Here is a 15000-nt window from a genome sequence, read left to right on the forward strand (position 1 = left end):
CCAGGTACAGTGCCAGCCATGACCAGGTACAGTACCATCCATGACCAGGTACAGTGTCAGCTATGACCAGGTACAGTGCCAGCCATGACCAGGTACAGTACCATCCATGACCAGGTACAGTGCCAGCTATGACTAGGTACAGTACCATCCATGACCAGGTACAGTGTCAGCTATGACCAGGTACAGTGCCAGCCATGACCAGGTACAGTACCATCCATGAGCAGGTACAGTGTCAGCTATGACCAGGTACAGTGCCAGCCATGACCAGGTACAGTGCCAGCCATGACCAGGTACAGTACCATCCATGACCAGGTACAGTGCCATCCATGACCAGGTACAGTGCCATCCGTGACCAGGTACAGTACCAGCCATGACCAGGTACAGTGCCAGCCATGACCAGGTACAGTACCATCCATGACCAGGTACAGTGCCATCCATGACCAGGTACAGTGCCATCCGTGACCAGGTACAGTGCCATCCGTGACCAGGTACAGTGATAGTTGCCAAATCATTTCAGCATCATATGTGACTTTGATGTTAAAGGTAATATTTAAACTTTAAAATTCCATACATATTTTTCCATTTGAAAAATGTTTGTTAGTAAATTGTCATGTTGGTTCCCAGTGACAGATATGTGGAAGCTCAGTACTGTAGTGTGTACAGAGAGTCGGTAAGCTCCTGTGTGTGTGTGTGTGTGTGTGTGTGTGTGTGTGTGTGTGTGTGTGTGTGTGTGTGTGTGTGTGTGTGTGGGTGTGTGTGTGTGTGGGTGTGTGTGTGTGTGTGTGTGTGTGTGTGTGTGTGTGTGTGTGTGTGTGTGTACTCACCTAGTTGTACTCACCTCGTTGTGTCTGCAGGATCGAGCATTGACTCTTGGATCCCGCCTTTCGAGCATCGGTTGTTTACAGCAATGACTCCTGTCCCATTTCCCTATCATACCTGGTTTTAAAATTAGTAATAGTATTTGCTTCCACAACCTGTTCCTGAAGTGCATTCCATTTTCCCACTACTCTCACGCTAAAAGAAAACTTCCTAACATCTCTGTGACTCATCTGAGTTTCCAGCTTCCACCCATGTCCCCTCGTTCTGTTACTATTCCGTGTGAACATTTCGTCTATGTCCACTCTGTCAATCCCTCTGAGTATCTTATACGTTCCTATCATGTCCCCCCTCTCCCTTCTTCTTTCTAGTGTCGTAAGGCACAGTGCCCTCAGGCGCTCCTCATACCCCATCCCTCGTAGCTCTGGGACGAGTTTCGTTGCAAACCTCTGAACCATTTCCAGTTTCATTATATGCTTCTTCAGGTGGGGACTCCATGATGAGGCGGCATACTCTAAGACTGGCCTCACGTAGGCAGTGTAAAGCGCCCTAAATGCCTCCTTACTTAGGTTTCTGAATGATGTTCTAACTTTTGCCAGTGTAGAGTACGCTGCTGTCGTTATCCTATTTATATGTGCCTCATGAGATAGATTAGGTGTTACGTCCACCCCCAGGTCTCTTTCACGCGTCGTTACAGGTAGGCTGGTGTGTGTGTGTGTGTGTGTGTGTGTGTGTGTGTGTGTGTGTGTGTGTGTGTGTGTGTGTGAACTCATTTGTACTCACCTATTTGTGCTTGCGGGGGTTGAGCTCTGGATCTTTGGTCCCGAGTGTGTGTACTCACCTATTTGTGCTTGCGTGGGTTGAGCTCTGGCTCTTTGGTCCCGCCTCTCAACTGTCAATCAACTGGTGTACAGATTCCTGAGCCTACTGGGCTCTGTCATATTGTGTGTGTGTGTGTGTGTGTGTGTGTGTGTGTGTGTGTGTGTGTGTGTGTGTGTGTGTGTGTGTGTGTGTGTGTGTGCGCGCGCGTGTGCGTGAGAGAGTGATACCAGCAGCACGCACACAACCAACCCTGCTCCCACACCTGCTATTCATCGTCATTTACAACCATACATGTGCGCGCTTCCTACTGTTGTTCGTTCAGTTCCAGTTGGTAACACCTCTCCTGTCCTGACTCTAGGCAACACAGAACCAAATAATCTGGGAATTACACACTGTTGTTCTCTAGTTTCCTGTAATCCCAGGGATAATTTTTTTGTAATATATTGTAATCTGATTGTACTTTGGGTGTCAAGGTTAATGGGGGGGGGGTGAAGCTGCTATACCCACAGTGGGCGTGGCATGACCAGTAACCAATGAGAGCAGGGCATCAGTAACCAATGAGAGCGGGGCATCAGTAACCAATGAGAGCGGGGCACCAGTAACCAATGAGAGCGGGGCACCAGTAACCAATGAGAGCGGGGCTACAGTAACCAATGAGAGCGGGGCTTCAGTAACCAATGAGAGCGGGGCATCAGTAACCAATGAGAGCGGGGCATCAGTAACCAATGAGAGCGGGGCATCAGTAACCAATGAGAGCGGGGCACCAGTAACCAATGAGAGCGGGGCTACAGTAACCAATGAGAGCGGGGCTACAGTAACCAATGAGAGCCGGGCTACAGTAACCAATGAGAGCGGGGCTTCAGTAACCAATGAGAGCGGGGCATCAGTAACCAATGAGAGCGGGGCATCAGTAACCAATGAGAGCGGGGCATCAGTAACCAATGAGAGCGGGGCATCAGTAACCAATGAGAGCGGGGCATCAGTAACCAATGAGAGCGGGGCATCAGTAACCAATGAGAGCGGGGCATCAGTAACCAATGAGAGCGGGGCATCAGTAACCAATGAGAGCGGGGCTTCAGTAACCAATGAGAGCGGGGCATCACTAACCAATGAGAGCGGGGCTTCAGTAACCAATGAGAGCGGGGCTTCAGTAACCAATGAGAGCGGGGCTTCAGTAACCAATGAGAGCGGGGCTTCAGTAACCAATGAGAGCGGGGCATCAGTAACCAATGAGAGCGGAGCTCCAGTAACCAATGAGAGCGGGGCATCACTAACCAATGAGAGCGGGGCTTCAGTAACCAATGAGAGCGGGGCTTCAGTAACCAATGAGAGCGGGGCTTCAGTAACCAATGAGAGCGGGGCATCACTAACCAATGAGAGCGGGGCTTCAGTAACCAATGAGAGCGGAGCATCAGTAACCAATGAGAGCGGAGCTTCAGTAACCAATGAGAGCGGGGCTTCAGTAACCAATGAGAGCGGGGCTTCAGTAACCAATGAGAGCGGGGCTTCAGTAACCAATGAGAGCGGGGCTCCAGTAACCAATGAGAGCGGGGCTTCAGTAACCAATGAGAGCGGGGCTTCAGTAACCAATGAGAGCGGGGCTACAGTAACCAATGAGAGCGGAGCATCAGTAACCAATGAGAGCGGGGCTTCAGTAACCAATGAGAGCGGAGCATCAGTAACCAATGAGAGCGGAGCTTCAGTAACCAATGAGAGCGGAGCTTCAGTAACCAATGAGAGCGGGGCATCAGCAACCAATGAGAGCGGGGCTTCAGTAACCAATGAGAGTGGGGCTTCAGTAACCAATGAGAGCGGGGCTTCAGTAACCAATGAGAGCGGGGCATCAGTAACCAATGAGAGCGGGGCATCAGTAACCAATGAGAGCGGGGCTTCAGTAACCAATGAGAGCGGGGCATCAGTAACCAATGAGAGCGGGGCATCAGTAACCAATGAGAGCGGGGCATCAGTAACCAATGAGAGCGGGGCTTCAGTAACCAATGAGAGCGGGGCATCAGTAACCAATGAGAGCGGGGCATCAGTAACCAATGAGAGCGGGGCATCAGTAACCAATGAGAGCGGGGCTCCAGTAACCAATGAGAGCGGGGCTCCAGTAACCAATGAGAGCGGGGCATCAGTAACCAATGAGAGCGGGGCATCAGTAACCAATGAGAGCGGGGCTTCAGTAACCAATGAGAGCGGGGCATCAGTAACCAATGAGAGCGGGGCATCAGTAACCAATGAGAGCGGGGCATCAGTAACCAATGAGAGCGGGGCATCAGTAACCAATGAGAGCGGGGCATCAGTAACCAATGAGAGCGGGGCATCAGTAACCAATGAGAGCGGGGCATCAGTAACCAATGAGAGCGGGGCATCAGTAACCAATGAGAGCGGGGCTTCAGTAACCAATGAGAGCTGTTGGTGTGTTCACCTAGTTGTGTTTACGGGGGTTGAGCTTTGCTCTTTCGGCCCGCCTCTCAACTGTCAATCAACTGTTTACTAACTACTATTTTTTTTCTTCACGAACCACACACACACACCAGGAAGTAGCCCGTGACAGCTGACTAACTCCCAGGTACCTATTTACTGCTAGGTAACAGGGGCATTCAGGGTGAAAGAAACTTGCCCATTTGTTTCTGCCTGGTGCGGGAATCGAACCCGCGCCATAGAATTTCGAGTCCTGCGCGTTATTCACCAGGCTACCAGGCCCCATAGGTGGCGAGGCGCGGTGTGGTGTTGGCGTGGTGGTGGCGTGGTGGTGGTGTGATGTTGGGTTTAGAGCTTATGCCCGCGTGAAGTGTTCATATAAGCTATAACCCTCCCACTCCAGCTTCCTGACCGGGTGTCACCCCTCCGGGTGTAGTAACCCGCCCGGTGTCACCCCTCCGTGTCGTACCCCGCCCGGTGTCACCAGTTGACACCACTAAAACCCACGGTGTGGACTCGCCTATTAGCACTCACCTATCTGCGCCTGCAGGCTCGAGCATGCGTGTACCGTAGTGTGAGTCGCGACCTGCCTGCCTCCCACACTTGGAAAACGTAGCTAGTTATTTGACACACACTGTACTCTCCTTTATATAGTGTAGGTCAGCTGGGAAGCTCCACAATAGCATGGCACAATACCCTGGCCTCGGGCCGGGCTTGGGGAGTAGAACAACTCCCAGAGCCCCATCAACCAGGTCTCAAACGAGTACTATTCATGAGCGGTTATGGTAGTTACTTTGAGCTGTTCTCGTGCACGTCGAGTCGTTAAACTTGAGGCTCGTTATCGAGCAGGAATGTGCACCGTCAGCGTGCAACACACACACCTTGCAACAGTAACTGTTGCAGCCTCTTGCGTCTGTGTGGCACCGTGCTACAGCACCAGCTTATACCAGGAGCTTACCTGTACAGGGTTCTGCGGGTTCTTCTACCTCCCAAGCCCGGCCTGAGGTTATCTTAAGATGATTTCAGGGCTTTTTTTAGTGTCCCCGCGGCCCGGTCCTCGACCAGGACTCCACCCCCAGGAAGCAGCCCGTGACAGCTGACTAACACCCCGGTACCTATTTTACTGCTAGGTAACAGGGGCATAGGGTGAAAGAAACTCTGCCCATTGTTTCTAGCCGGCGCCTAGGATCGAATCCAGGACCACAGGATCACAAGCCCAGCGTGCTGTCCGCTCGACCGACCGGCTCCCATCAAGTAGGCTAGGCTCGACTTGTGATAACTTGGTCTAACAGGTTGTTGCTTGGAGCGGCCCGCAGGCCCACGTATCCCGGTTGGTCTAGCACTTCTTGCAAGAACTTGTCTAAGTGCCTCTTGAATACATCCACTTTTGTTCCGGCAATATATCTAATGCTTGCTGGGAGGGTGTTGAACAGACGCGGACCTCTGATGTTCAGTGTTCTCTGATTGTGCCTGTGGCACCTCTGCTCTTCACTGGTTCTATTCTGCATTTCCATCCTTACCTTTCGCTCCAGTATGTTGTTATTCTATTGTGCAAATATGAGACTTGGCCTTCTAGTATCTTCCATGTATATATTATTTGATACCTTTCTCGTCTCCTTTCTAAAGAGTTCATTTTGAGAGCTTTAAGACGGTTCCAATAATTTAGGTGTTTTATCTCGTCTATGCGTGCCGTATATGTTCTCTGTATTCCCTCTATTTCAGGAATCTCTCCTGCTCTGAAGGGGGAAGTGAGTACCGAGCAGTACTCAAGACGGGACAACACCAGTGATTTAAATAGTATTAGCATTGCTGTGGTGGTCTCTGGAGTTAAAAGTTCTCATAATCCACCCTATCATTGTCCTGACCGCCGCTATATTTGCTCGGTTAGGTTCACTAAATGTCAGGTCGTCAGACATCATAATTCCCAGATCTTTTACATGTTGCTTTCCTTCTATGAGTAGATATGATTGTGTACTGTACCCTGTGTTTCGTTTAACTTCCTTGTTTACACCATACCTAAGTACCTGAAACTTGTCACCGTTAATCATATTATTTTCAGTTGGCCAATCGAAGACTTTATTAATATGTCTGCAGTTTTTCAGCGTCTTCTATTGGTAATTTTCATACTGATTTTTGTATCATCAGCATAGGTTGACACGAAGCTGTGGCTTGTTTTTTTTGTCTATATCTGGGATAAGAATGAGAAATATGAGCGGTGCCAGGACTGTGCCCTGGGGTACAGGGCAGCGGTGCCAGGACTGTGCCCTGGGGTACAGGGCAGCGGTGCCAGGACTGTGCCCTGGGGTACAGGGCAGCGGTGCCAGGACTGTGCCCTGGGGTACAGGGCAGCGGTGCCAGGACTGTGCCCTGGGGTACAGGGCAGCGGTGCCAGGACTGTGCCCTGGGGTACAGGGCAGCGGTGCCAGGACTGTGCCCTGGGGTACAGGGCAGCGGTGCCAGGACTGTGCCCTGAGGTACAGGGCAGCGGTGCCAGGACTGTGCCCTGGGGTACAGGGCAGCGGTGCCAGGACTGTGCCCTGGGGTACAGGGCAGCGGTGCCAGGACTGTGCCCTGGGGTACAGGGCAGCGGTGCCAGGGCTGTGCCCTGGGGTACAGGGCAGCGGTGCCAGGACTGTGCCCTGGGGTACAGGGCAGCGGTGCCAGGACTGTGCCCTGGGGTACAGGGCAGCGGTGCCAGGACTGTGCCCTGGGGTACAGGGCAGCGGTGCCAGGACTGTGCCCTGGGGTACAGGGCAGCGGTGCCAGGACTGTGCCCTGGGGTACAGGGCAGCGGTGCCAGGACTGTGCCCTGGGGTACAGGGCAGCGGTGCCAGGACTGTGCCCTGGGGTACAGGGCAGCGGTGCCAGGACTGTGCCCTGGGGTACAGGGCAGCGGTGCCAGGACTGTGCCCTGGGGTACAGGGCAGTGGTTGCAGTATGTGAGAGCAGTGGTTAGAACGGTGGAGATATTATTGTACTCACCTAGTTGTGCTTGCGGGGGTTGAGCTCTGGCTCTTTGGTCCCGCCTCTCAACTGTCAATCAACTGGTGTACAGGTTCCTGAGCCTATTGGGCTCTATCATATCTACACTTGAAACTGTGTATGGAGTCAGCCTCCACCACATCACCCCCTAATGCATTCCACTTGTCAACCACTCTGACACTAAAAAAGTTCTTTCTAATATCTCTGTGGCTCATTTGGGCGCTCAGTTTCCACCTGTGTCCCCTAGTGTGTGTGTGTGTGTGTGTGTGTGTGTGTGTGTGTGGGGAGGACGCTGGGATGCTGCATCTTGTTGCCAGCCAAGCATCTGCAGGATGTCATTTACGGCAGATTACGCTATCTCGCTCCTCCCAGCTGCTGCCTCCCCCCCCTCCCCCCCTCCCTACAGATACACCTCTACGCCATCTTGCTCTCTACTCTCCCACCCCCCCCCTCCCTCCCCCCCCCTCCCTCTGAGTCTCTCAATATGTCGTGATCACCCCTGAATGCCACTCATTAAGACAAGTTTCTCATGGTCTCATTTGAAGTATATCGAAATGAAATTGGATAACACATTAAGAAATGATTTTCAAGCACTTGAGCCCGGAACTGGCAGTTAGAGCCTTAAGATCCGGGAAGGTTCTAGCGAGATGAGTCTCTCTCAAGAGTGATGAGTCTCTTCCAAGAGTGATGAGTCTCTCTCAAGAGTGTTAAGTCTCTCCCAAGACAGAAATCTCTCCCAAGACAGAAAAGTCTTTCCCAAGACAGATGAGTCTCTCCCAAGACAGATGAGTCTGTCGTTAGGGGTCTTAACAGCGAGCCCAAGCTGTTAAGACCCCTAGCTAGACCAGTCAACCACTTGGGCAGGACGGTAGAGCGACGGTCTCGTTCCATGCAGGTCGGCGTTCAATCCCCCGACCGTCCACCACAAGTGGTTGGGCCACCATTCCTTCCCTTCCCCCGTCCCATCCCCAATCCTTATCCTGACTCTTTCCCAGTGCTATATAGTCGTAATGACTTGGCGCTTTCCCCTGGTAAATCCCCCCCTCCCCTATCTCTGACACATGTTATCAACAATACCCGAAAATGCCACAATCGTCCCTAAAATATTTGGTATTTAAAGATCTGAATCAAGTGCTTGATTTGTAGATATTATTCTGAAACATAATACTGGATACAAAGCACAATCGAATCTGCCCATAGTAGGTAAACAGCATGTCAAGGATTTGGGAATAATAATGTCCGACGACCTAACGTTTAGGGAGCATGACCAAGCAAATATTGCGTCAGCCAGAAAAATGATCGGATGGATTACGAGAACTTTCAAATCCAGGGATCCCATCACAATGGTTGTACTCTTCAAGTCACTTGTGTTGTCCCGTCTCGAGTACTGCTCAGTACTCACTTCCCCCTTCAGAGCAGGAGAGATTGCTGAAATAGAGGGAATACAGAGAACATATACGGCACGCATAGACGAGATAAAGCACCTAAATTATTGGGATCGTCTCAAAGCTCTCCAAATGTACTCACTAGAAAGAAGACGAGAGAGATATCAAATAATATACACCTGGAAGATACTGGAGGGCCAAGTACCAAATCTACACAGTAAAATAACAACGTACTGGAGTGAACGATATGGAAGAAAATGCAGAATAGAACCAGTGAAGAGCAGAGGTGCCATAGGCACAATCAGAGAACACTGTATCAGAGGTCCACGGTTGTTCAACACCCTCCCAGCGAGCATAAGAAATATTGCCGGAACAACCGTGGACATCTTCAAGAGGAAACTAGATAGTTTCCTCCAAGGAGTGCCGGACCAACCGGGCGGTGGTGGGTATGTGGGCCTGCGGGCCGCTCCAAGCAACAGCCTGGTGGACCAAACTCTCACAAGTCAAGCCTGGCCTCGGGCCGGGCTTGGGCAGTAGAACAACTCCCAGAGCCCCATCAACCAGGTATATGTGGGCCTGCGGGCCGCTCCAAGCAACAGCCTGGTGGACCAAACTCTCACAAGTCAAGCCTGGCCTCGGGCCGGGCTTGGGCAGTAGAACAACTCCCAGAACCCCATCAACCAGGTATATGTGGGCCTGCGGGCCGCTCCAAGCAACAGCCTGGTGGACCAAACTCTCACAAGTCAAGCCTGGCCTCGGGCCGGGCTTGGGCAGTAGAAGAACTCCCAGAACCCCATCAACCAGGTATATGTGGGCCTGCGGGCCGCTCCAAGCAACAGCCTGGTGGACCAAACTCTCACAAGTCAAGCCTGGCCTCGGGCCGGGCTTGGGCAGTAGAAGAACTCCCAGAACCCCATCAACCAGGTATCAAACCCCCTCCGGTCTTGCCAAAAGTACTCTCTCAGCTTACCATTTTGAAGCGGTGTAAAATCTGCGCGGATATTGGGCTAAAATTCTCTCAAATATTTTTGAGAGCCTGTAAACTTTTCCTCTAAACCTTTCCTCCAACACACTCCTCCACCCCCCCCCCCCACACAATCCACCAATCCCCCCAACACAATCCACCAATCCCCCCAACACACTCCACCAATCCCCCCCCCCCCCACACACACACAATCCACCACAAAAGGAAAGAAGAGATAGGAGGTTTTTAATCCATCATTTGCGAGGGTGCTAATTTGTTGTGTTTATTTTGTGGTATATATAAACTCCTAACGTTCCCCCCCCCCCCCCCCCGGGGGTTTATTAGACTGTTGTGGGATGTGTCCTGCATGTGGGTGTGGGTTGTGGAGGTGGGGGGGGGGTGTACATTCTGGGGGGTGCAAGTAAACTTAGGAGCTTCCAAGGGTGGTGTTGGGTTGTTTGGGGTTGTGCTCCTGGGGCCCAGTTTGGGTGGTGTGAGCGACACCCGGAGGTTAGGGTGTAGTGAAGGTGGGTGTAACTTTAGTGTACTACTTGTACTATCTTTAATAAGCAGGAAAATTGATTGATTCCATCCTTAAAATATGCTGATGTGTCCCGCTTCATCTTGTCATGGAGAGAGAGAGAGAGAGAGAGAGAGAGAGAGAGAGAGAGAGAGAGAGAGAGAGAGAGAGAGAGAGATGGAGATGGAATGGGAGCAGCAGAGAGGTGGGAAGGGAGAAAGAGGAAGGGAGGGAGGCAGGAGAGGGGGGGGGGAGGGGGGGTAGGAGTGCCAGTGCCAGCCCACACACGTGGTGTAGGATCAATGTTTGGGTGTTGGACCGGCCTACGTAGCCCCCCCCCCTCCCCCCTACTTGCTGGGGGGGGGGGGGTTGTAGAGGGGGGGGGGTTAGGCCTATAGGTTAGACTAAGCACAGGAGACGGGGCACAATCCTGACCCAGCCAAAATAACACATATGTTGGTTTTTTTCCACATGTGTAGGACATGTGGCACTCTGACGTCATAAAGTCCAAGGCGGTAAGGGGTTTTAGGTCCTGTTGGGCCAGACGGCCAAACTTGATCAAAGTTGAAACTTGCTTCATAAACTCAAGTTGTTCCACACATCTGTGTGTGTGTGTGTGTGTGTGTGTGTGTGTGTGTGTGTGTGTGTGTGTGTGTGTGTGTGGGTGTGGGTGTACTCACCTATTTGTACTCACCTATTTGTGCTTGCGGGGGTTGAGCTTTGGCTCTTTGGTCCCGCCTCTCAACTGTCAATCAACAGGTGTACAGGTTCCTGAGTCTACTGGGCTCTATCATATCTACATTATAAACTGTGTATGGAGTCAGCCTCCACCACATCACTGCCTAATGCATTCCATCCGTTAACTACTCTGACACTGAAAAAGTTCCTTCTAACGTCCCTGTGGCTCATGTGGGTACTCAGTTTCCACCTGTGTCCCCTTGTTCGCGTCCCACCAGTGTTGAATAGTTTATCCTTGTTTACCCGGTTGATTCCTCTGAGGATTTTGTAGGTTGTGATCATGTCTCCCCTTACTCTTCTGTCTTCCAGTGTCGTAAGGTGCATTTCCCGCAGCCTTTCCTCGTAACTCATGCCTCTTAGTTCTGGGGCTAGTCTAGTGGCATACCTTTGGACTTTTTCCAGCTTCGTCTTGTGCTTGACAAGGTACGGGCTCCATGCTGGGGCCGCATACTCCAGGATTGGTCTTACATATGTGGTGTACAAGATTCTGAATGATTCCTTACACAGGTTCCTGAACGCTGTTCTGATGTTAGCCAGCCTCGCATATGCCGCAGACGTTATTCTTTTTATGTGGGCTTCAGGAGACAGGTTTGGTGTGATATCAACTCCTAGATCTTTCTCTCTGTTCGTTTCGTTAAGTACTTCATCTCCTATTCTGTATCCAGTGTTTGGCCTCCTATTTCCACTGCCTAGTTTCATTACTTTGCATTTACTTGGGTTGAACTTCAACAGCCATTTGTTGGACCATTCACTCAGTCTGTCTAGGTCATCTTGTAGCCTCCTACTATCGTCCTCAGTTTCAATCCTCTTCATAATTTTTGCATCATCGCCAAACATTGAGAGAAACGATTCTATACCCTCTGGAAGATCATTTACATATATCAGAAACAGTATAGGTCCAAAGACTGACCCCTGCGGTACTCCACTCGTAACGTCTCGCCAATCTGAGACCTCACCCCTCACACTGACTCGTTGTCTCCTGTTGCTTAGGTACTCCTGTATCCAACGGAGTACCTTCGATTTCACTCCAGCCTGCATCTCCAGTTTTTTCACTAGCCTCTTGTGTGGCACTGTGTCAAAGGCTTTCTGACAATCCAAAAATATGCAGTCTGCCCACCCTTCTCGTTCTTGCCTTATTTTTGTTGCCTGGTCGTAGAATTCAAGTAACCCTGTGAGGCAGGACCTGCCATCCCTGAACCCATGTTGATGCTGTGTTACAAAGTTCTTTCGCTCCAGGTGCTCCACTAGTTTTCTTCGCACAATCTTCTCCATCAGCTTGCATGGTATGCAAGTTAGGGACACTGGCCTGTAGTTCAGTGCCTCCTGTCTATCCCCTTTCTTGTATATCTGGACTACGTTAGCTGCTTTCCAAATTTCTGGCAGTTCCCCTGTTGCCAGTGATTTGTTATACACCATGGAGAGCGGGAGGCACAGTTCTTCTGCTCCTTCCTTTAGTATCCAAGGGGAGATTCCATCTGGACCTATAGCCTTTGTCACATCCAACTCTAGTAAACACTTCCTTACTTACCCGCTGGTAATCTCAAACTCTTCCAGTGGTTCCTGGTTAGCTATTCCCTCTCTTATCTCTGGGATTTCTCCTTGCTCTGTGTGTGTGTGTGTGTGTGTGTGTGTGTGTGTGTGTGTGTGTGTGTGTGTGTGTGTGTGTGTACTTACCTAGTTGTGTCTGCAGGATCGAGCATAGACTCTTGGATCCCGCCTTTCGAGCATCGGTTGTTTACAGCAATGACTCCTGTCCCATTTCCCTATCATACCTGGTTTTAAAATTATGAATAGTATTTGCTTCCACAATCTGTTCCTGAAGTGCATTCCATTTTCCCACTACTCTCACGCTAAAAGAAAACTTCCTAACATCTCTGTGACTCATCTGAGTTTCCAGCTTCCACCCATGTCCCCTCGTTCTGTTACTATTCCGTGTGAACATTTCGTCTATGTCCACTCTGTCAATCCCTCTGAGTATTTTATACGTTCCTATCATGTCCCCCCTCTCCCTTCTTCTTTCTAGTGTCGTAAGGCACAGTTCCCTCAGGCGCTCCTCATACCCCATCCCTCGTAGCTCTGGGACGAGTCTCGTTGCAAACCTCTGAACCTTTTCCAGTTTCATTATATGCTTCTTCAGATGGGGACTCCATGATGAGGCGGCATACTCTAAGACTGGCCTCACGTAGGCAGTGTAAAGCGCCCTAAATGCCTCCTTACTTAGGTTTCTGAATGATGTTCTAACTTTTGCCAGTGTAGAGTACGCTGCTGTCGTTATCCTATTTATATGTGCCTCAGGAGATAGATTAGGTGTTACGTCCACCCCCAGGTCTCTTTCACGCGTCGTTACAGGTAGGCTGTTCCCCTTCATTGTGTACTGTCCCTTTGGTCTCCTATCTCCTAGTCCCATTTCCATAACTTTACATTTGCTCGTTTTGAATTCCAGTAGCCATTTCTCTGACCATCTCTGCAACCTGTTCAGGTCCTCTTGGAGGATGCTACAATCCTCATCTGTCACAACTCTTCTCATCAACTTTGCGTCATCCGCAAACATCGACATGTAGGACTCTACGCCTGTAAACATGTCGTTAACATATACAAGAAATAGAATTGGTCCCAGCACCGATCCTTGAGGTACTCCACTTGTTACTGTTCGCCAGTCCGACTTCTCGCCCCTTACCGTAACTCTCTGGCTCCGGTTTTGGGGAAACGGGTTTTTCCCGGAAAACCGGAAACTCCATTTTTTTATGACTCCGGTGTGTGTGTGTGTGTGGAGGGGGGGGAGGAAGGAGCCGGGCAGGCACGCTCTCTGCTGCTGTCGCTGCTGCCGCTGCTGCTGTCGCTGCTGCTGCTGCTGTCGTCGTCGTCGTCGTTGTCGTCGTCGCTGCTGCTGCTGCGTGAGGCTAATGCCTCTGGATCTCTGCTTTTTATGCCCGGTGTGACTTGTGTTTTTTTTAGGGGGTGAGAATTTTTATGAGGAGGGGGGTGTGGGGGTAGTGGGGGGAGGGGGGGCGTCTCACGCATCTCTGCCACTGCAGTGCTTTGACCCAGTTCTCTCTCCTTCCTCTCTTTAATTGTCCTCCATCAATGCCTTCCCCCACCCTCCCCCCCTCCCGTCCCTCCCCCTCCTTTCCCACCCTCACCCTCCCCCCTCCTTTCCCTCCCTCACCCTCCCCCCTCCTTTCCCACCCTCACCCTCCCCCCTCCTTTCCCACCCTCACCCTCCCCCCTCCTTTCCCACCCTCACCCTCCCCCCTCCTTTCCCACCATCTCTGACGGCAATGAACCAGGTGTTGGGGCATGGGGGGAGGGGGTGACTGGGCCCCGGGGGGGGGGGGGGAGGGTTGACCTTTGACCTCGGGAATTAACGCAAGGTAACCGCAAGGTAAGGTGACTTGACACACCTCCCCCTCACATGGCGCGCCTTCCCTCCCCCCCCCTTACCCCGAGTTTTAGGGGCTGGAAGGCCACTCCACTGGCCTAGGGGATAGGTGATAGACTAATGGAATTCCATCATTTAGGTATAAGTCTTGTTGGCCCCGCAGAGCTCTGTCCCTTCTGGTTTGACTCGTCATTTTGGACAGTATGCAAGATGTATGCAAGATCTAGGTATGCAAGATCTAGGTATGCAAGATCTAGGTATGCAAGATCTAGGTATGCAAGATCTAGGCATGTCACAGCCTGGTGGATCACAAGTATCCTTTTGATGGATACGTCACTTCCCCTCCCCCCCCCCCCTGCCCCATCACAGCAGCCCCCCCCCTGCTCCTTGTGAGGGGGTGAGGGGGGGGGGAAGGGGGTTCTGAACACTGCATTATGACACTATCACAGCCAGTTAACAGCGTCTTGGGGTTGTGATCGGTCAAGTTATTTCTCTTATTTCATCGTTTTTTTTAGGCTCGTTTCAGGGTTGGATGTCTTCGTTCACGCTATATTTACTGACGGGTGTGTGTGTGTGTGTGTGTGTGTGTGTGTGTGTGTGTGTGTGTGTGTGTGTGTGTGTGTGTGTGTGTGTGTGTGTGTTTGGAATTCAAAAAAAAAAAATCAAATTCAAATTTTTATTCAGTTAAAGTACAAACATACAAGAGGTGTTACAAATATTGATGAATTTATACATACAGCTAGTACATACAATGCATAAAGCCACTATTACGCAAAGCGTTTCGGGCAGAATTTCCATTATTAAGAGTTTACAGTAACTAAAATGAAACTACGGTACTGTATCATCATTCGCAGATGTCACTAGGATTGTGATGGGAGTAGATAACATAGATCGAAGTGTGCAAGATCTAAGTGAGATCGATTCTGATAAGATGATTAACATCCTATCAGATGTTAATCGGGTCTTTCAA

General features: G+C 50.9%; 2 protein-coding genes across 3 annotated transcripts in view; both read left to right on the forward strand.

Moving 5' to 3' along the window:
• Positions 1-15000, forward strand: part of Oatp30B (Organic anion transporting polypeptide 30B) — a 154552-nt gene that overhangs the window by 100747 nt on the left and 38805 nt on the right. The gene's annotated exons all lie outside the window — the stretch shown is intronic.
• LOC123758221 (ice nucleation protein-like) overlaps positions 1-15000 on the forward strand; it is a 16947-nt gene that overhangs the window by 1830 nt on the left and 117 nt on the right. The window contains exons 2-3 of the mRNA XM_045742345.1: positions 2182-4052; positions 14885-15000. The exon at positions 14885-15000 is cut by the window's right edge and continues 117 nt beyond it. Coding sequence (XP_045598301.1) covers positions 2182-4052; positions 14885-15000 — 1987 coding nt within the window. The remainder of the gene's footprint in view (positions 1-2181; positions 4053-14884) is intronic.

This window comes from Procambarus clarkii, chromosome 11, assembly GCF_040958095.1.
Source record: "Procambarus clarkii isolate CNS0578487 chromosome 11, FALCON_Pclarkii_2.0, whole genome shotgun sequence".
NCBI classification, from domain to species: Eukaryota; Metazoa; Arthropoda; class Malacostraca; order Decapoda; family Cambaridae; genus Procambarus; species Procambarus clarkii.